The sequence below is a fragment of the Strigops habroptila genome, chromosome Z, assembly GCF_004027225.2.
Source record: "Strigops habroptila isolate Jane chromosome Z, bStrHab1.2.pri, whole genome shotgun sequence".
NCBI lineage: Eukaryota > Metazoa > Chordata > Aves > Psittaciformes > Psittacidae > Strigops > Strigops habroptila.
Genome location: NC_044302.2, coordinates 7,230,166 through 7,252,516, shown reverse-complemented (window position 1 = coordinate 7,252,516; position 22,351 = coordinate 7,230,166). Strand labels below are relative to the sequence as shown.

The 22,351-nt window shown below is 45.1% G+C and overlaps 1 protein-coding gene across 1 annotated transcript in view; it reads right to left on the bottom strand.

The window, feature by feature from the left end:
* MAF (MAF bZIP transcription factor) overlaps nucleotides 1-12,110 on the bottom strand; it is a 195,437-nt gene extending 183,327 nt beyond the window's left edge. Inside the window, exons 1-2 of the mRNA XM_030471284.1 lie at nucleotides 10,336-12,110; nucleotides 181-248 (exon numbers count right to left, since the gene is read on the bottom strand). Coding sequence (XP_030327144.1) covers nucleotides 215-248; nucleotides 10,336-11,411 — 1,110 coding nt within the window. The 5' untranslated portion in view covers nucleotides 11,412-12,110 and the 3' untranslated portion in view covers nucleotides 181-214. The remainder of the gene's footprint in view (nucleotides 1-180; nucleotides 249-10,335) is intronic.
* Between the last annotated feature and the right edge of the window lie 10,241 nt (nucleotides 12,111-22,351).

Sequence of the window (22,351 nt, the reverse complement as noted above, 5' to 3'; positions counted from 1 at the left end):
ATGGTTCTTGTAGGCACCTGAAAGTCAGCCTCATCTGAAAGCCCAAGAAACTGCACCACTGACTGTCACCGGCTCCCAAGGGCTGGACCAAAAAGCACTGTCTTAGCAGCAGAAAACAAAGCAGTGAAATTACTGCCCCTGCTGAAATATGTCAAACTGCTAATGAAAATGAAAACATACCTTTTTTTTATTTTGATCTCAGGTAACAGGATTTTCACATCACCGTTGTAGATGATTCTCTCGGGTACCTAATTTAGTAAATATATTAAAAATAAACCATTATTAGAAGGAATTTTTAACATCGTAAAACATGCCTGTCATGCCACTATGGTACAGAATAGGACTTTTTATGTTCAAATCCTAAATTAAATTTAGAAAGTCTCTTGTACTGTTCACTGGCTGTGAGTGAGTGAAGGGGAAATTAACACAGTTTGAAGGGAAACATTTCTAGCTCACACATCTAGTCTTTACTTCACATTAATAACAGGAGACTCCTACTGACAAATTACCTTAAAACCACATATTTTTGCCTCACCAGTGAATATCAGCTTGTAGGACTTGAAGGCTACCTTCCTGCACTTCTCTCTTAATGATTGTTATTAAATGCACTAATGTAATTGGCAAAATAATAATCAATTTTTGTACACACTCCATTATTTTCCAGACAGTAGTTTAATAACAAAAGCAGAGCTGTCATTTCTCCCTGCAGTTACTCACACTGTACAAATTCATCCTGTCAACACATATTTAAAATCTAATTTAAAACAAAAGAATCAACATAGAGTGGATCTTTGTACAATAAGTGAGATAAGTCAATGAGTCAATCCACATTTCCTAAATACGGATATTTTGTTGTGTCCCCTTTAGTTAACTTCCTCTCCCTGAGTGTACATACACAAGCACATCGTACACATATTTTCTAGAAGCCGCCTGCAGGAATGCTTCAGCTCCATCCATTTATTGTAACCGTACAGCATAATCAGAGTAAGGATAAACCACAAGTCTGATCGGTTTGAGTTTAAGAAAAAAAACCAAGACGAACTATAGGCACTTTTTTGGCATTTTGGTTCCAGATCAGCTTTGAAAACAGAAGTCCGCTGCATGTTTGGTGCCAGCTGAATGACCTCTTCCCTCATCCCACCCAAAGGTGGGACAGGCACATTGAAACAGTCCCTGCATCACGCTGCTGAAATCACAGTTCCTTTTTTTGTTTTGGTTCCCCCCTCCCCCCTTTTTTTTTAATAAAAAGGGGGATGGTGCTTCCTTAAATGCAATACTTGGCACACAGCCCAGGATCTCTTAAAGCAAATGACTCCCGTAGACCTTTGGTGTCATTTTCCTCAAGACGACCTCTGCTTTCATGCCAATCAGTGAATCCATCCTGTTATTAATGCATGGGGCTGAGAGGAATAGGTATTCAAGCCTCACACCTGAAAAGCATCCAGAAAGCAATGTGGTCAGCCTGCGTTTAGCTGTCTCAGCCTTTGCTGTGGCCACCTCTGCTCTAAAACCACAACCATTCAGCTACATCATAGGAGACCTTTAGCAGGATGGCACCGACCCACTTTCACCAGCGAGGCACATTGATTCATTTAGCAGCTTTATTTAACTATCAGTTTATTATCAACAAAAGAGTCAAAGGAAGTAAGACAGCATGAAGGCAGCCAGAGACACTAAACAGATTTATTAATTTAAGAAGGCTGATCACTTTCCTTCATTTTATGCGACAGAGTTGGTGCAAGAAGAGTTTTACTTGAGTAAGTTTTCTACTCTATACTGTGCTATTTTAAAAGAATTTCACAATAAAGGAAGCTGAAAGACTGTGCACAGTCTGGAGACTGTATCTGGTGTGACATGAATATAGTATTTTAACCAGATTTAATCTTACCGTATTCCCTCCTCTACAATGACTTTGCAGGAGGAAACCCTACAGAAAGGAAAATCTGTTCATCCCACACCACAAAACACTGAATCGCATTGCAGGCTCCAGCAGCTCTTCCTACATACTAAAATGCTTTCATCAGGGAATTTGGAGGCAGTTAAGTTGGGCGGAGGGGAGAGGAGAAAAAAATACCAGGTCTTGTTTGGTTCACTTTTGTGCTCTAAGCTCCAAGTGCTTCAGGGAGCAAGGGCTGTTTGCAGCGGAGAGCGCCACAGCTTTAGAAGCTGCTACCACAAATAAAACTGATTCTGTCCCCATCCCCTTTAGCATCATGACAGCTCACTGTCAAGGCCTTGGAAAGCACTTTTGTTTCAAAATTGGAGAAGTGAGAAGTTCAGGCTGCAGGGAAGTGAATCTGCCTGCTTTCTTATAGAAAAGGGCTTTAAGCTTAATCGCATACACATTCTGAGATACATCCACATAGACTCGGGAAAGAGCCTCGGAAAGCGCTGCTCTCTGTACTTCAGATTCCTTAAAAGCCATGAAATGTAACTCCTGCCCACCCCTCATCTTGCTCCCTGCAGAGATCCCAGGACCTGATCCAAAATGTCATTAAAAAAGCTCCCTTTGAATGAGGTGGGGTTTAAACTGGTCTCCATGTGAGCACAGGTGAAAAGAAAAAGTGAAGGAAAAAGAAAAGGAAAGAAACGGGGAGGAAAAAAAAAAAAAAAAAGAAGAGTGGGGAGAGAAAAAGGGAAAAAAAGAGGAAAATAGGAAGAGAGGAGAGAAGAGATTGTGAATAAAATCACAGGGAAGTGCTCTAGGAACATACCTAGGGGACGGTCAGCCAGATGAAGCTGCCTGGGTGACACACGGGAGCTAAGCTTTGGATGCAGAGATGGATCCCTTACTTACGCATAGACTTCCCTTTTGTTCAAGGTATTGAATTTAGAACAAACAAACAAACAAGCAAACACACGAACAAAGGATGCTGCCCTCACCATTCCCCTTCCCCTTCCCCGCCCGGGTCCGGGTCCGGGTCCAGGTCCGGGTCCCGGTCCTTCCCTGCCGTACCCGGCCGCGGTGGGGCCCCGGGGCAGCCCCACCGTATGTGTGTGTATGTGTGTGTGAGCTCCTTCGCCCGTAGGGCTGTACTGGGGATGGGGGAGGTCCGTGCCCGCCCACCCCCGTCCCGCTACGGGCACTGGAGCTGTCCCGGCTGCCCGCGGAGCGCTGCTCGCTGTGGGAATAGCGGGCGGTTACACTGTTCTAGACCCCTGCCCGTCCCGTGTTATTACCACGTTCGTGGAAGAGGGGGTTTAAAATTCGTGCCAGAACCCTCCCAAAACGTGCGGCTCGCCGCCGGCCGAGGCAGGAGGGGAGGCCAATGTGTGTCCCCGCGCACCCCGACCCCCTGCAGCCTTCGGGGACACCCGAGTTTCACACCGAAAACCAAGGGACGAAGGGCAGGGAGATGCCCCGCTGACACAGGTTGTTGAGCCTTAACGCCTCCGTGCGCAGCCATTGACATTTCTGCTTAACGGGGGACAAGCTGCTGAGAGTGTTTTTCAGGACTGTGCTTCTTTATGAATTAACAATTGAGAGCAGCTACCAGGGACACTCCATTCCCTACCCCCGCTGGAAACTTGAAGACACTGCTTGATTTGTTGTTCGCTGGGTGTTTTTTCTAATGCGTGGTGCAGAAACACCACTTCCAGCAAACTTCTGCTCTGGTTTTGATTTCCCTCCATGCAAGATGTCTTATAGACATGCATGAAAAACATATATATAAAAATAAACTAAAACAAAGGAAATCATGCCACAAAGTCCACAGGGCTTCAAACCAAGCAAGGGGAGAGGCAGGGCAATCTCCATCCCCGAAACTCACTGCACCACAGCTAAAGGCCTGCAAATTTTGCTGCTGCGGAAGTGGCACGGGTGTAAAAGCCAGACTTTGGGGGTGAGAACAGTGGGTACAGCAACAGCAAAAGAAAATTATCATTTCAGAGAGCAGTTAGATACAGGCAGCTTGCATCGAGGGCTCCGAGATGTTATCACACTGTGCCAGGTCAACCTGATACGGTGGTAGATAGCCGGGGCTAGAGCTGCCTATTTCCCGTTATACCCGGCTACAGCCTCTCCGATCCCTGGCCTTTTGCTTCTCACTTGAAAAGTTAAGTCACATCCTGGACTATTTTTGCATCGTGTTGGCTTTGAGCTCACAAATCTGAATGCACTCAGCCCTCAGAGAGTGACAAATGTTATTCTCGGTCCTCCCCCACAATTTCAGGCAGTCAAGAATTAGATGCAGCAAGAGTGTACAGTATTTTAATCTATTAATTTGTATCTGCTGTGCCCGAAAAATTCATTAGAGGAGCCATAAGAAGTGTGAAGTGGTTGAGTGCTCAGCTCTCCCCCAAAAAGGCAAATTCTCTCCACAGCCACTCACCTCTGCCACGTCCTGGGGTGTGCTACCTCGTGTTATTCATACCGAGACCTGCACTTCAAACAGATATGTGAAGCATTTGACTACAGACAGCTTGAGTGTGTATGTGTGTACAAGCAGGACTGGGTTTTTGTCCCGGCTGAGCAAACAAAATCTATCCCATTCTCCATAGCTACCCCTGGAATGCCCAAGCCTTGTGGCAGCCGCTCACAACACAGCGATTTGGAAAGAGGGAAGGAATAAAGTTTATTAAAAAATCTTAACTCCTAACACTGAAGTATGGTAGGATTGGGTTTTTTTTTTTTCCCCTGCATGAAATTTTAAATTCAGCCATCTGAACAGGTGTCAGAAACAGTGGGTCCATTTAGCTCCTCTGATGATCGGAGTAATAAATATAGAGGATTTCCTTTCAATGCAGCATATGCTGAAATGACACCAATGTAGTTCTGGCATCTGAGCAGATAATTCTGATATATGCATCATTTCCTCCCTAAATCCAGGAAGCAGCTACACTCTCTATCTGATATTAGTATATTATGTCAAATAGAAATTGGTATTAAAATTATGAATGATTCTAGATCAAGAACTTCCTACACACTATGCAGAGGGAGGGGGAGGAAACAGCTGCGCAAAAGCTTTCAGGAGGGGGAAAGGAAAAAAAAAATAAGCTGGGAAAGTTCATGTTTTAAACTGAAAATTTACTGCCATGTTTCGCGTGGGGGTAGTTTTCAAGTGGCATTTTGATTCAGCACAGGCGGTTTTGTTTTAAAAGGATGAAGAAGACTTTCTAATAAATAGAAGCTCTCGGCACTCCGTTTGCAAACGGGCACTTCTCGCACAGCGCCTGCACAGCGGTGGTGAGAAACTGTCCAAGAAATAAATATACACTGGTGTGACCGGGATATTTCCCTCCCTTCTCCCCTGTTTTCTTTAGGATGTGGCCCAGGATGACAATTCTCGAGGAGGGAAAATGCGGCAGCACAAACATAAAAATACTCTTGGACTCCGCTCAGTAGAAGCCTGGAGGTCTGGCATTGGGTTATGTTTCATTTTAGGGGTGGGAAATGAAAAAAAGGCTTAAGGGTGAGGTGGGATGGGGAGGAAAGAGAGGGCTGAGCTGCAGTGCACACACCATTTCCCAGCCAGCAAAGGGCCACTCTCCGTGCATGCATCTCCCGGCACCGGTCACATGAAAGTTCTTTGTAATGTAGTTAATAAATGGGAAAGCACTATAGGGGTATGGAAGAAATAGGATGTTGTTAGTGATGGGTAGATTAAGACCACACATGCCTTTTGACACACGATTGCCCAGCTCGGGCGGTGTTCCTTCTGCTTTAGCTGGTGAGGTACCTGCAGGAGAGCAGCGGGATCCTGCTCCCCTTTGAAATCCCCGGGGAGCGTACCTCCAAGCTCAGTGGGAGCAGGATTGAGGGCAGAGTCAAGCAAGGGGTGATTAATGAATGTAGGTTATTCAGAGCAGAGCGGTTCCAATTAGTCCCCAGCAAGCAGTCCTGCGGCAAAGGTGGGCACTCCTCTGCCATGATTCATATAGAGAACCCCAACACTCCCTTCGCTTTAGTGAACATTAAAACGTGCATCTATTTTTAACCCCCTTCAGTTGGGCGGTTGGCGTGTTTCAGGCTCAAATTCAAGTGCAGCCTAAGGAAGGCTGTATTCTCTTTTATTTGCAAAGAAAGATTGCAATGTGTCGTAATGATGCCAAACTGGGAGAGAGACTTATTTCCCTCTCAGGTTGGGTGTGTGATGGGAATTTTCCCTTCTGCACTCAGCCTATTTCTAGGAAGGATTTCTCTTATCGCTGTTCAAACAGGGTGAGGCTTTTTTTCCCCTCTGAGAAAGAAGATACTCCAGGGAGGCAGCAGTGCTCCCCTCGTTCTGCGCTACTACTAATTCCTAGCGCCTGATCCTTACTTCACCTGAGAGGAAACCTGGAGCAGCAGAGGGGTGCAGGCATGAGGCTGGACCAGAAGTGGGTCCTGCTTTGGGTGCTTGAGGCTCCACACTCCCTTGGCAGGGGCTTCCCCAAGGAGAGGCCTCATTCTTTCCCTTCCCTACAGCAGGGCTCCTTCGGGAGCTGTCGGCAAAGCCTGTAAGCAAACCCCTGTGAAAAAAACTGGGCATCAGTAAAGGCTCGGCCAGGGAATGGGAGGTGGAAGAAGAAATAAAAAGCAGACCTGTCTTTATGAGAGGAGATAATTCTCTGCTCGGCCAATGGCAACCAGTTTACCCACAGATTACACATTAACCAGAAAATGGAACTTGAATTAACCAGAATCTGGAGCTTGAACCATTACTCAAACCCTGGTGCAACAGCAGGTCAGATGCCAAAGGGCAGGTTGGTGCCCCGGCGCTGGGGAGGGGTGAGGCACAGCATTGGCATTGGGGACCACGTCTGTCACCCACGGCAGGGCTGGGTGTCCATCCCCTCCAGAGGGACCTCAGCAGGAGCAGGCTGACCTCCACCAGCACCCAGTGCCCACAGATGCCGGCTCTTGGGGGTACAGGCACCACGGGGGGACTCGGGGCCACATCCAGACCTTGGCAGTCAGAGGAGGATGGGGTCCAAGGCAGGGGCTGGACCGGCTGGGCAGAGGAATGGCAACAGGTCCTCGCCTCCCAGTGCCATGAGCACCCAGGAGGGACGACCTTACAGCTGCACCAACAGTGGGGAAGGGAAACATAAAGGAATAAACACCTGCTGGCTTTATAAACCTGGGTCTGGAGATAAAACCCCGATCCTGGAGGGGCTGGAGCATCCTTCGGAGGGGCCTCCACTTCTCACTTCAAAGAGGGGGAGAGGACTCTGTGAACGGACACTGGAGGCTCTCGGGGAAGGTGGCTTTATCGGGTTGAGGGTTTGAGGAGCCTTTCGAAGTCAAAACGCCCTTTGACAAATGTAGTGAAGAGGGGCTTGGAGACCTGAATGTTTCTAGCACATTAACCTTTGGGGATTGATTGTCTAGAACAAATAACTCTCAAAAGTTGGAGGAAGTCTTTTGCATTTTTTTTCCTCTCTGCTCCTCAGCTCGCCCTCGGCTTTCTAAGGCCTGTAGCAAAAAAAAAAGGGGGGCTGGAGGGAAAGAGAAAACCACAGGACAAATGAAAGAAGGTGGGGGGAAAGCAAAGGAAAGAAAAAAAGGAGGCAGTATGGACCCAAATGGCAAGAAATCTTTCGATCTAGCATTAAGTGGCTCTGTGACAAGCCAAGCCTGATGCGGTGTCATCTCTTACTAGAGACAGGCATGCTTAGATCAGATGATAAGAGGATGTGAAGTCTTCCCTTTCACTTCACTCCATCATAAAACAATCAAAATACAGGGCCATATCATGTCATCAGGTTTTTAAGCAGACCTCCCCTTTGAGATCATCTAAAACCCGGTGGGATGATCTGAGTCACTGAAACTGAGCTCACTGCAATACTGAGAAGTCAGAAGCAGCACCTGAAAGCTCAAGTTTTTCATCTACCTGAAAGATAACTTGATTTCTAGCGGGTGACAGCTTTCCGTTTCACACAAAGCTATCCTCTCCCTTCTGCCCTCCTGAATATTGAGTCCAGCTCTTGTGCCAGCATCACCCCTTCACCAGGCAGTACGTTGAAGTACTGCTCTGAGAGTTATTGAACTTTGAACTACACACTAAGAAACTGAGTACGGAATCAAAAAAATGCAGTTTATTATTGTAGATTATTCTCTCTTTTGATATAACCATAGAGTCGAAAATGAAAGAAAAGCACATAGGAACATCACACGTGGTTAGTTAGTAACTCAAGATATAAAACAATTTTGCACAGCAAAATATGTAAAAGAAAAAGTAACTGACAAGATTTTTTTATATTTATTGTGGTAAGATTTACTTTCCATTTGTTTTTTTTTTTTTAAAGACAGGATATCAGTCCCTGAAAATAAAATTTACTGATTATTGCCTTTAAAACTGTGGAATTTTTTGAAGTTACAGAAAATCCAGTTCTGCACCACAATACAACTGTAAAAAAATCTGCATCATTTTAAAACTGTGCAGTAATGCCATCTTTATAACTGCATAAACTGTATTAGCGTTCTAAACAGGTTTGTAATTTTTTTTGTTGTTTTTGTATTATATTTTTGCAGATTATATCTTAGTGCAATTCAGTCCCCAATACTTCAATTTTGAAAAAAAAAACAACAAAACCAAACAAAACAACAAACAACAAAACAAAAACCAAAAACAACCTATACATTTTTAATGTAAAATACCTCTGTAGATATAAACAGAGGTGCCTTCCCCTTTTAATACTTTGGTTTTCAAATACAGTCAGTGGTATAGCAAGGACTACATATACCCAACTTATATTTAAGTTGCAAGCACATGCTGCATAAACTACTTTTTAAAACAGTCCCATTGCAAATTCTACCCCCCTTTACATCACGACAGTAAACAATTTAGTGCATCAATCTTAAAAAAAAAAATCTACATCTAAACAGACCTAACTCTTTCGAATTTATCTATAACATTCCTTTATCTGTAGCATACATTTTAACTGGGCTAACAGATGACAGAAACTAGAATTAAATTATATATACTAGGAACCCAGAGCATTCCACATTTGACAATGACCAAATGCAAAAGGAAAAAAAATAATAATGGGGCAGATCACTTAAAATTAATTCTTAGACTGTTTTAGTCAACAGCATGGTTTCAATATCAATCCCCCAAGCAAGACGTGAATTTTGTTTTCAAACGTCTTTTCAAAGAAAGTTCTTGTTGCGATTTTTTTTTCTTTTTTTTTTTCTTTTTTCTATTTTTTTTTTTTTTTTTTTTTTTTTTTTTTTTTGCCACATCACGTTATCAAAATCCATTCTGGCAGGTTTTTTGAGAGGGAATGCTTCAGTGCATTTAAAAGGAAGTCTGAAGTTTTGAGTAACTCAAAGCAGTTTTAGAGCAGATGCAAACTTTAATGGGGAGGAAGAGGAGGAGGAAGATCAAAGGTTGCACTTTTTTGCTTTCAACCCAAAAAAGTGATGAGGCAATAAAACAAAAGGATGAATGCCATGCCATAATAGTCTCCAAAAGTCCACTTCCAAGCAAAAGAAAAAAAAAAAATAATTATACCATACATGACCAGCATGCAGGGTTTTTTATTAATATAATGTCTCTTTTTCATAGTCTTTTGGAACAGTTATAGTTCATTGTTGCTAAGACAAAATAGCAAGGGTAATGCATGAGATGAGTATGGGATTCTAATGGCAGACTACAGTCTCACATTTGGCTGATTAAGGCCAAAACTCACATGAACACACCGAAGGTTGATGCAGGCTTGATTTTGGCAGGTTGATCTAGGCATATCTCTAGTTTTGCACAACAACACTAAAAACTGATGGAACTCAGCAAGCTGGAGTCTAAAAATTTCACATTGTTTTTGTATTTTTTTGTTTTTGTTTTGATTTTTTTTTTATTTTTTTATATTATTTTTCTTTTTGCAAAGCTCAAATCTCATATGAAGAACTCAGGATGGCAAAAAAAAAAAAAAAGAAATCTGACTTTTTTTTGGACACAGCAAGCTCAAAAGAAAAAAAACCCTCATGAACTTAAAAATATGCATATATATAATGTGGATGGCAGGTTTCAAAGAAGAGCAAGCTTCATAAGAAGAACTGAGTTGGTGGCGAGTTGGATCTTTTAAATTTAAAAAAAGAAAAGGAAATACAACAGCAAGCCCCCATAAAAATAATAAAAAATAATAAACAGAAAAGAAACTCATGTAGAACTTGAGGTTGGCCAACACGGAGCCAGCCCACCTTAAAAAGAAAAAAAAAAAAAAAAGGAAAGAAAAAAATAAAGAAAATAACCAACCCAAAAAACCACAACTTTGTTTTAAAATTGTTTTGAGTTTTGTTTTTTAAAAAAAGGTAATACAAGGTGGCAAGCCGGGTTGTCGCTCTAGCAAAGCCCCCAACAACAACTCACACGGAGAACTTTTAGTTAAGGTGGCAAGGCTGTGGGCACTCACATGAAAAACTCTGGAGAGGAAGGGTTGTCACTGCTGGATCCGTTTTCTCTGAAGCCATTGCTGACCAGCTTCTCGTACTTTTCCTTGTAGGCGTCCCTCTCCCGGACCAGCCTGGAGATCTCCTGCTTTAGGTGCTCCACTTGCTGCAGCAGCTGGTTCTTCTCCGACTCCAGGACGTGCCGCTGCTGGACCCTCTTGAAGCGGCAGGACTGGGCATAGCCCCTGTTTTTGAGGGTCCTCCTCTTCTGCTTCAGCCGGATCACCTCTTCCTTGCTGACGCCTCGCAGCTGCCGGTTCAGCTCCCGCACCGACATGGTCACCAGCTGCTCGTCGGAGAAGCGGTCGTCGAAGTGGAGGCCGCCGCCGCCGCCGCCGCCGTGGTGCGGGTGGTGCAGCCCCCCGGCGCCGCCGCCGCCGCCACCGCCGCCGCCGCCGGAGCCAGCGGCCGAGGAGGCGGAGGAGGGCGGCGCGCTGCCCGGCGCCGCGGCGTGGGGGTGCCCGCCGCCGCCGCCGCCGCCGCCGTGGTGCGGGTGGTGGTGGTGGTGGTGGTAGTGGGGCGCGCCGCCCTGCGCCGCCGCCGCGGCGATCACCGCCGACACCACGGCGGCCGCCGAGCCCATCTCCTCGGCCGGCACGGAGCCGCCGGCGCCGGCGGCCGCGGCCAGCTGCTGCCCTCTAGCATAGCCATCGAAGGCGCCGGGCAGCGGGTGGTGGCTGCTGTTGATCAGCGCCTCCACCGCGTCCTCGGGGCTGAAGCCCAGCGCCTCCGGGTTGAGCTGCTGCGGGTAGCCCGTCATCCAGTAGTAGTCTTCAAGGTGGGTCTTCTGGTCGGTGCCGGAGCCGGGGCTGGGCGCCGAGAAGCTGGGGGACGGGGGCACCGAGCTGCAGGGCGTGCTCATCGGGGTGGAAGAGAGCGATCCCCCGGCGATCAAGCGGCCGCACTGGCTGATAATGCGATCGGTCTCCACCGGCTCCTTTTTCACTTCAAACTTCATCAGATCGAAGTCATTAACATATTCCATGGCCAGGGGACTGGTGGGCAGGTCGGAGCTGCTCATTGCCAGTTCTGATGCCATCCTTTTGCTGCTGAGAGTCCTCCAGAAAGGGTGCGCTCCGGGAGCGAGGGGACTGCTCTGAGTTGCCACCGGGTGAGCCAGCTTGATTTTTGGCGAGCTCCGCTCCGCTCTCTCCTGCCTCTGCCTCTCGCCACGGCCCCGCTCAGCCTCCGCTCCAATTCGCCCCGGCGCTCCCGCTCCGCGTTATCCTTTGCAGAGTCTCCGCTGCCGCTGATGCATCAGAGCGAGGGGCTCTTGCTATTCGCCTTTTGCATAAAGGTTTTTTTTTTTTTTTTTTTTTCCTCCTTTTCCTCCTCTCTCCCTCCCTTCTCTGCCTCCTCTCTCTTTTTGCAGTTTGCAGACTGCAGCTGGAAGTGTTAGCTGGTGGTGTTGCGAGTAAATTTGTTGTTGTTGTTGGTTTGTTTTGTTATTTTTAACACTTCATGGTGCCTTTCCTCTGGGCTTTCTCATGCAAAGTGCAGAGCGAGAAGAGAGGTTCATCGGGTAAAGGGAGGAAGGAAAAGAGAAGCGAAGACAAAAAAAAAAGAAAACAAGAAACACAAAAATCAAAGTCGGTATCGCAACTAAAATAACAAAAACAGTTTAAAAAGAAGAGAGGGGGGGGAAAACAACCCAAAAACACTCGACCCCAAAGCTACAGCAAGAAGATGAAAAATATTTTAAAGGTTTCATCCAGCAGGAGAGTTTAAAAGCATTGCTGAGTTTTATAGCGCTCCTGACGTCAAATGGGAAATTGGCTCGGCCGCCGGGCCAATGGGCTGCCGCCTCCCGGCCCTCATTAGCATAATAGTATAGAAACAAGGAAACTTTTCGGAGCTGTCAATCAGGGCCCCATCAGCTGACTGTCAGCTGGGGAGCGCCTTAACCCCTTCCTACCCATCGCCGCCGGCCGCACTCACCGGGCAAGCGGGTGCGGGACGGGGCCGCGGAGTGGGCAGCTCCGCTTCGCTATCGCGCCGGCTCGGTCCCAGCCGCCGCGCTGCGTGCGCGCTTTCGGGCAAGAGCCCTGTCCCGGCGTGCGGTGCCCGGGAGCTGCCCCCGCCCGAGCGGACGGTGCGGGCACCCGGGGCCGCGGGGGAGCTCCCTCCGCCGGGGAGCACCGGGCGCGGGGACCCTGCAGGGACCCGGCAGCGCGGCTCTGCCTCCGGGGCTGCTGGCAGCACGGGGTCCGCTGTGCCAGGCGCGGGTACCTGCTGCGGACTGGTCCTTGCCTTCCCCCGTGCCGGCTGCCGGCCACTCGCTCCGCTCCGCGCCGCCGTCACTTACCGATGATTTTTTCACGGGGACGGGGCATCAATTCCTCCCCTTTCCCCTGCCAAGAGGTGCGAAAGCCCTGCAAGTTTGCAAGCGCTCGCCCCCCCGCACTTGGACTGGTGGCCCGTACTAATTAATTTAATACATTTAGAACTAATTGTATTTACTTTAGCCTCCCCTCCCGCACTCTCCCCCCCCGTCCTCCGGGAGGGGGATGGGGCCGGGGCCGGGCCCGGGGGGGCCGTGGAAGCGGCGAGCGGGCTGGACGCGGAGCGGCAGATCGGCTCGGTTTAAACCTCGACAGCGCCATCTCTCGTCGAAAGGTCAGTGCCGAGGCGGTCCCCGGCCGGTGCGGGGCCGCGGTGTGGCCGGACCGGGTCCCGCCGTCGGGGGCTGGACCCGCCGCAGCCGCCGCGGTCCGTGCCCGGCACCGGTACCGGCGCGGGTCGGCCCAGCCCGGCCCGGCCGCACCGCGGTGCTCCGCTGCAGGCCGGGGAACGCCGCAGCCTCCGGGGCTGCCAGGCTCGATTTTCCTGCTGGGCTTTATGGGAATATCGATAGAATTAAAGTTACTTGTAATTCCGTGATAAATGAGATGTCTCTAGTAAGTAAGATTAAGTGCAGTGCTATAAAGTTGTTTATCTGAAAAGTAATTCTCAGAAACCTGACTTCTGACACTTGGTCATATATTAAACCAGCTTCTTGAACATTGTACTTCAAATCCTCCCTGCTCCCCTTGCCCGCTCCCTTCCCCCTCGGAGTTTACTATTTATAACAGCACATAGGGTATTACTTTGTAGGTGCGGGCAAGTCTCTGGGTAATTTTTCGCCGACTGTGAAAATCATCATTTGCAAAAGCCAAAGAATCTCTGCTTAGAAAATAGTACTTGGCTAGTGGATTTACGAAGGGATAACATCTTCTGACTATGCCATTATCAGTACGAGTGCCAGTACTAACATCTGAAAGTCATACAGCATGTACTGTTCCTGGCAGCTAAGAAAGGTAGGGCATACTGCAAATTTAGGAAGATAACTACATCTAGAAATGATCATAGAGGCAATTCTGTAAAGCTAAAAAATGCTACCAGCATCGCTGACAAAATTAAAATGGAGTTCTGCACAGTCCCAAAACACACGCACATACACAGAGCCGTGGACATCTGCTAGCTTTATCTTACAGATTGCGATTCACGACAAAGTTAATACAACTTAACTACTCGGGCTGGCTTTCCTATTTCTTCACGTTGTTGGAATCAACAAAACTTCCAGGCTCACAGCATAAATCCCCCCAGGACAGTCTAATACCCTGTATTTGTTTTTTTCCCCAAGCAAGATGAATGTGATACTGTATATCACTTAACATGCGCACCTATGAGAGACATAAAATGTGTGCTAATATTTTTAAATGAAAAGGTTATTGCTTTTCAGAACGTGCAGTCGTAGTATTTCACTTGCCTGTTTGATAGATGGCTGTGCAAGTGTGGCTCCAGCCCCATAAAATAGTTTGTTTGGACGTGAGGATTCAAAGTGCTACATTTGCAAATGAGTAAATTTCCTGAGTAAACTCTGAACTCTAGACAGAGTATGAAATTGTGTGAGCTAATGGGGACTGTCCCTTAATTTATACCAATGTAAGCTGCAAATTAATTGAAGCTCTGACCTACCAGAACAGCGAGTAAAATTATTAGTTGTACAGTATTGTTCTCGTGTGATTGTTACACAGAACTGCTGCACTAAAATGTCTCTACTGTTCAGTGTAGCAGAGAAAAAAAGATTGTTGGCAATTTTTGGATAACCTTCAGAAGCAACATTCTCCTCCCTACACTATATAATTCTCATTTTAGTAGTATTTTTCTTTATTATTTGGCTATTCACAATGGGTGTCTAAACATTTACAGTCCTCTATTAACAGTGTTTCTTCCATAACAATCACACACTTTCATTTCAATTAGAGCTATTCAGTCTCCAGTTTTTCCACAATTATCGCAGGCCAATTCCCCCAGACTGCTCCCTTTTCCCAGCACTGTTTGTAATAATCCTGCCCTGAGCCAGGCACAGAGGGAAAACTCCAGCGTCCCTTTCACAGCCTCTTGCTCCCGTTTGTTTTTAAGCATCTCCGTTCGACGACACAATGTGGAGCCCTGCTAGCTCCCTGTTTGCTGCTGACCTGGTTCATAAGCCTTCAAACTAACACATATTTATTGTGGGAGAGTGTTCTGACAAATCGTGCAGGGGGATGTGAAACATTAACTCCCATACACTCGGGTCGGCCTGCACTGGGATGAGCATGCCAGCAGCGTGTGCAGGAGCTGCCATAGCTGAAGCCTGCGTGCGTGCGTGTGTATCTATCTCACACAGAAGATTTAGCAGAAGAGAACGTGCAGGTTATGAGTTATATGGACTCAGAGTGTAATTTGTTATAACTTAAACACATATCAAGACCAACACATTAAGTACAGTTACTGCTCCTTTTGTTTATCTAGTGTCTTATTTTATGGTGCAGAACTAAACAGTGTCCGCTGAATTTAACTATGAAACCAGCCAAATTGATTTCAGAAAGACTTCTTTGGAGTAACAGAGTGATAAGGCATAAACTGCTCCTAGGTGCAGGGCTAGATAAATCCTTTTAACAGTCTTCAGATCAGTTAACAGGGTAAGTAAATCACATATCACTGTTAGCAGATTTATGGGAGAGAATTAATAGAATCAGACGAGATAATCTGGTATGGACAAAATTGCTGAGGAAACAGTCCAGCCTTACATCGGGGGGTATGAAACAACAGTCTGATTACTGGGAGTCATTATGGATTGGTGAATTATGAGCTAAATCTTCATAAGAGTAATTCAGTATTTATTAATTCTTTTCTCTTTAAACAATTCACAGACACAAATAAAAGCCTCTCTGTCTTTGAAGACACATTCTTTATATATTTTTATTGATGTAATTTACTATTTGCATTACCTGTGTTTACTTCATAATTGAACATTTTGCATTCAAATTTATGCATTATGCTTTAGAATATATTTCTCCCTTATTAGCATGAATAGTCACTTACCTCATGAATTACTAACAAAGTTTATCTGAAAATATAGATGTATTTTTTACTAAGTGGAACACAAACATATGTACAATAAATTCTTATTTGCCAATGGTGTTACAGAAACAACCCTGTACCGGAGAAGAGGGGAAAGAAGCAGCAGCGAAGCAGCAGAATCAATTACTGTGTGTATGTATGTGACAGTAATTTCTTCTGTCAATGTTTTGTTTATTTTTAATAAAGAATGAGTGACTCAAAGGTTTACTTTAGAAGGAGCAGATGAAAAAGGATCTCCATGGTGAATTTCTTCCCTCTGTTTTCCCCAGTACTTCCCCATGGACTTGGCTTACTGAGACTGTGCCACTGCAGCCTTTGCTCCGGCTGCATTCCTGCTGGCCTGATGTACGCCATGAATGTGTGCTGCTCTAGACTCACTTTCTCAAACATTTCTCTCTTTCCCCTAATCCTGTTTCTATGATTGGCTTTAAATCCAAATAATCAATATAATTTAGGCCCATTCTGCAGTATCAACGCAACCTTACTTATGCAGAGAAAACCCCAATCCTATTGACTTCAAGAACTGCAGGTTTGAATCCTTGATTCCATTGAAACCAATGACAAAACTTGTATTGATTTCAGTGGAAGCAGGATCGGGTCCTTGATGTTAGCAATTTGTTTAAGTCAGAGGGCTAGTGCTACAAGAAGTGAAAGACATCAGTGGGTCTGGTGGCAGGATTTCAGGTCTGCTCCCCAAAATTCAAAGGCAAAATTCCCAGTTAGCTTGTGGTGGATCATCTTTACACTCAGGTTTTATCATCTGCATGCTGGGATGCCTGTATATTTTGTCTGGACGCATAAAGCCAGTCCTCCTGGGAGCATTCAAATGGGCACATCTATAAATGTAGCACAGCAAAATGAGCTACTTTTGCCACTCGTGCTTTTCCCAAGTCTGGTACAATCCATTTCTGTGACGACAGTTTTCTGCCCCACACGCATTTGATACTGGTCTTTTATTTTAAGGCTGAGAAAATCTTCCCTTTAAACTCATGCTGAGCATCAAATTGGACTCCACTTGCAGCTGAACATCTTGGCTGTCTCTTCCTTTCCTCCATCAGCTTCAGTATATTTTATGTAGAATTCTCTCTGTTAATAAAACTTACTTCTCCCTTCACTCTCCAGTTTAGCATTAGTGTTGCGGAATCCACTAGACCTGCCCTGTTTCAAAACTGTGCAAAAAGAGGAGGGAAAAAAAATAGTGTTTTTTTCCTACACAGTCTCCTATTTTGCCATTCTGCACAGACCCTAAATGTACAGGCTCTATTCATTTGACTGTAAAGTTTCTGTTGCTAAATTAGAACAAAAGTAGCTTGAAAAGGCAGGCTTAAACACATATTTTGGTTGCTTTTGTGTCACATCCAAGAGGGCTTGTGTTTTAGCTCTGGGAATTGCAAGGTATTAGCAGCTGCTTCGATTTTATTCCCCTGGACGTGCCTGACAGTCACTATATGGAAGACACAGCATCAGTGCTACACCTGAGTGCATGAGTTTGCTCTGTGTACCCTGAGTCTGAATGAGGTGATGGCTTTTTAGCAATCGGAATATTTCCATTGCTTGCTTATAATATTTGTAAAATCCTAGAAATATTCCAAATTAACTTTGCATGATCCAGAAACAGTTTCCCTATCTGAAGGGGAGACAGCACAGAGGTATGACTGAAAAGCTGCAAGTGACTCTTAAGATGTGGCTAAAGGTTGGTGTCACAAGATTTGTACTGCGCTTGTTTCATGATGCTTGTCCTAGTTTACTAATTTTCATGAATGGCTTTGCCTAAATGTAAAAATCAATAAAGACATTTTGATGGTAAAAAAATCTATTTATCTAAAAGAAATAAAAACTGAAATTGCAATAAAGATTTTTATCAAGCTTTATGGTGGAATTTGTCATCTATAACTTGGATGATCACATTCAGTTATACAGTGTGGTATTTGCTCTGAAATTATCTGAAGGGCGTAAATAGAGAACCTGATAAAAGCTTGTGCAGAAGTTAATCTGAAAACTCTACAGAGGCAGAAAACTAGTATTAGTTAAGGCAAGAGAATAAAACAGTTACATTAATGTTATGTATCTGAGCTGTCCTGATAATGTCCTGAAATATGCACGCTGCATTTATATCTGTTTTAGCTCATAAATATCTATGCTGCTTTTCTCCCTTCTGTTCTGCATTAGGTTATTTCAACAGTAAGGAATGGCTGCAGTGGCAGCATGAAAAAATAAGTGAATTTTATATGCTATCTGCTTGAAGTCACCCATCAGTAAGTGGTGAGGAGAGCATGATTCTGACGTGATGTTTTGATGTATAACTGTCAAGGTTGAGACGGTCTTTATTAAAAGTTACGAACTTCAGTGAATTTTAAACAAATCTGTGATTTAATGTCTTGAAGTGTGAGATGGCACAGACTCATTAATTTTTGGTGATAAACTGCGCTGCGTGCGATGGGCTGAGCGCCATGCTCTGGGCTTATTCACTGTAAACAGTAAAACACTATAACTGCTTAAAGTAACTGATGGGGTCTGTAACAACACAAGGTTCTTGGCTTACTTGACCTAGAAAGGTTCACTATAACAGAGTAGGGCTGGCGTCGAGCCCTCCCCAGATCTTGCTGCTCTCTGCTCGGGGAGGGTCGCTCTCGGCACAGGGAGGGAGGTGTAAAGTGAAGCCAATTCCAAGCAGCAGCATTTCCCTGCGCTCGGGTGGTGCCGGTAGAAACAGCGATGGGAGGTGCATGGGGAGAGAGATCAGGTCAAAAAGGCTTTGCACGGCAGCAATAAGGAAAGACACTTAAAAATAAAGACAGATGGAGAGCTGATGACTGCGGCACAGATGAAAAAAGAGCTCCAAGCCATGCACCCCCAGGCAGGAGCTCTGGAACTCTTTCCATCTCTGGAATAGGTAGAGTGCTTGCCCACACGACAGAGATGCCTTAGACATGAGGAGAACTGTAGGATGAAAGGTGGTTATGAGCATAACGTATTATAAATCAAAACCCCAGATGAGCTGTACATATAAGAGCACACAAGGTTCTTACGTTACCTCCAACCTTTAATTACCTGACTGAATCTGGCCTAACCTGCTTATCTTCTGAGCATTACTCACCGAACTCTGGCAGGAGGAGGTGTCAACGAATATGAGACAGGTTTGGAGCCAACACCTTCACCAGTTGAACTGGCAGGAGTTGAGTCTTTATCAAGGGCAGAAACTGGGTGAGGGGGTTTCCCCCTTCCCAGCCTGCCCCCCCATAATGGGTCCAGCTGATTACATCTCCTATCATCTCCAGCTAAGGTGAGCTAGCTCCCCTCCCAGCTTTTCCCCTCCCATTCCCCAAATTCAATGGCCCAACTTCACCTGTGGTTAACAATGCCAGGTTTGATTTCTGTGGCAGAAGCTTGGCTGCTCTAGCTGTCTTCTTAACTATGGAAATATAGCAGCATCTGTCAGAAAATCTATGTGAAAACAGTGCCAGTGCCAGCAAATGGAAACTGTAGCTTTCTAATCAGCTACATTTGATTTGGTTTGATATATTTAACTTCTCCTTTTTTCCCTCCCGCTATTGGCAAATGTGTTATTCTTCCACAGAAATGAAAACAACCTGCAATTTACTGGATTGCTATGCAGAGTGTTGGTGCAAAGAAGTATAAGTCATGATGACATCTGATATCTTTCAGTGTCATTAACTGTCTTCACCAGGCGAGGGATGGAAAGTCTTATACCCCATTTTTTTTCCCCTCCTACTGCATAAGAATTAGTTCCCTGTTTCAGGAGTGCTGAGCAGGCCCGGTTCAGATTTGCCTCCATCCGGAGTCTGGGTCATTCGGAAACTCTAATCCTTAACTAAAAGGAAATGATAAAAATACCCATGAAATTAATTTTCACACCTGCAGTTGGAATTAATAATGGCAACCAGAGTGGCATCCTATTTCAGCTCCCTTGAGGTGACTAACAGTCCTGGCCATTAATATAATCCGAACCACCAGAGGAATTCACTGTCTGAGGGATCTACCATGAAAAACAAATGATCCCTAGAGCTATGCCTGCACAATAGAAAATGGCTTTAGTCATGTATTAGTCATTTTATCACAAGATTGTATTTTTGCATTGGGAGGATTGCTCTGATATTAAAAGAGAACAGAACAGAACAACAGCATTTGACTTGGTAATTTGCACACAGGGTTTGATTATGTTTGAGCTTCCTCGCTTGAGAAGGATGTGTGTAAATGACTAAGAGCAATAAATGAAGTCTTCTAAGTGTGAGGCTTCCTCATGCAAAGTTCACGTGCATTTATTACTGTCTGTGCTTAGCATCAGTCCCGCATATATCTGTGGGTGATGCTTGTACTTCATCTTGATAAGGGAGTGGTCTATTGCTAAAATGCTGCTTGAATTTTCCCCCGGTTCTGCTTTTCTCCCTTAATTGCAAGGGATGAAATGTGTCAAGTGTCTGCTTCACTCGGCTGGGAATCACGGTACTGCCTCTGCAATTTCCCAGCCTTCAAAGATGACATGCAGCTAGCAAACTATAAAGCTAAGTGACTGCACGGTGGCTCTGAACTGCCTTCAAAAGGCATTTGCTTCTAGCGGTGGAGCAGTATTAGTACTTCAAGCAGGGTGCAGAATAGGTGTGCACTTGAATCCTTTTGCAGAACCATCTTTCAGAAGGAATTTCTCTAATTATGTTTATTTAGTCCTGCCCTAAATGGCCACACGTGATACGCTCCGAGTATCTGAACTGTAACTACCAATTTCACTTTGTTCTCCTCTGCTCTCCAGACCAGCTTGGCTCATGAAAAGCGAAAAACTATTACCCGTGCCCCAGGAGCCATCCGTACAGGGTGCGAGCACATTTCTACAACTACTTGTATTCATGACAAAAAGAAGGTGGTCTGTTGCCTGTTCTTAATATAAAGCCTGAGTTGTTTTTTAACACAATACACACCTGTCACACGCTCACTGCATTTATTGTGCTGAGAAACAGTAATAACTTCATGGTGTTGCTGGAGAGGTATTTCCATACCTGAAGTTGTTTAATTCCATGTTTACTATGCCATATAAAGGGCTTAAAGTTCTTTAGCAATAGTGGATCTTATTTATTTACACAGCACAGGAATTAGACTGAGAGAGAGAAATGGAGATACAGACTTGCCTCCCTGTAATTTGTACAGATTTCAGCCACAGCTTTTTTTTCTCTCCATTTAGAGCATTTACTAGGATCAGTTACTGTGAATGTAGCTTGCGTTATTCCCTGTGGAGTACGAGACAGGTAGGGCAGTTTCTCTCTTTATTCTTTCTGTCCCCTCTACAGATTTACACCTTTTATAGCTGTTAAGGTAACTACTGAACTACTTAGAGACTGGCCTTTTGTAGTGGCAGGCTAGCACTTTCTGGTATTAGTTTAGCCCCAGCAGGTTTAGATTCTATCCCCTGCAGTCTCTTCTAACAGGGATTTATTTTTCTATTTGCCTGAAATTCAAGGTTCAGCCTAAAGTTGATTCCAGCAGCACTTGCCTGTGTCCTTTTGCAAGCAATGATCTAAAATCAAGTGCTAGTAGCCACTAATAATAGGGGCGATATACCATAAGGTTTATATAGTTTTCCAGATGACTCGAACAACCTGCTATTAGTAAATCTACCCTTGCAAATTTAAAGGAACGACATCCATCATGCCACATTATTCTGCAAATACAGCTGGGAACACCAAGCTGACTGTAGGTGGATGGGCATTGTCACAATGGAGAGTCGGGATACCAACACCTTCATATCACCAAAATTAAACAGGTCAGTACAAAAAGGTATACTTAACGTCACAAAGGTCAAGTAGTGCCTTGAGTTGAATGGGTCAAGCTACCACACGTGAACCCTGATGTCTGGTCGCCCCACTGCTACATACATTCCTGGTATTGGAATAAAAATTACACCACCGTGTCACCTCACTCCAGCGGTTGCTAGCTGCAAAGATTAATTTTTAACCTCCTTCTCATTTTCCGGGGCTAAGGCACATGAGTAAACACTTCATGCCAAGTCTCAGCTGGGCAAACTGTTGTTAGATCAGTGGAGTGACAGTTCCTGAGGGTCTGTCCTTTCATTTCCCCAAAGCGCCCTTCTTGAGAGAGGCTTTTTCTGTCTGCGTAGAGATTTCATTCTGACTGCTAGCCAGAAACCCAGCATGAATTCCTATGATGCCTATTTGCAGCAAAGGTGCTGCAAAGCTGCGGTTGCTTTGCAGAGTAGGGCTGCTACAGGATTTCCTCATGGAAAAAAGAAGTTCAGTTTTAGGCTTCTTGTGGCTTCTCTGAAAGATAACTAAACTTTACATACATTGCTATCTGGTACTTGATCTTGGGGTCAGAAGTACAAACATGTAGAGTCTGCATAAGCAGGAATGACTTGTAACCCCCCCTTGTTATCTCGCTTATCACCTGCTTTTAACAAAACCCAGGTTTGGAGGCAGTCATCTTCCTTCTTTAGACTCTGATGGCAGCTGGCAGGGTTAGAAGCAGGGTTTCCAATGAGGAGCCTTAGCTTCTTTGTGATTTTAAACATAAAAATGGGGTTCAGTTTCCTGAGTGGCAGTTCTGCAAACCCAGGCTGGAAGT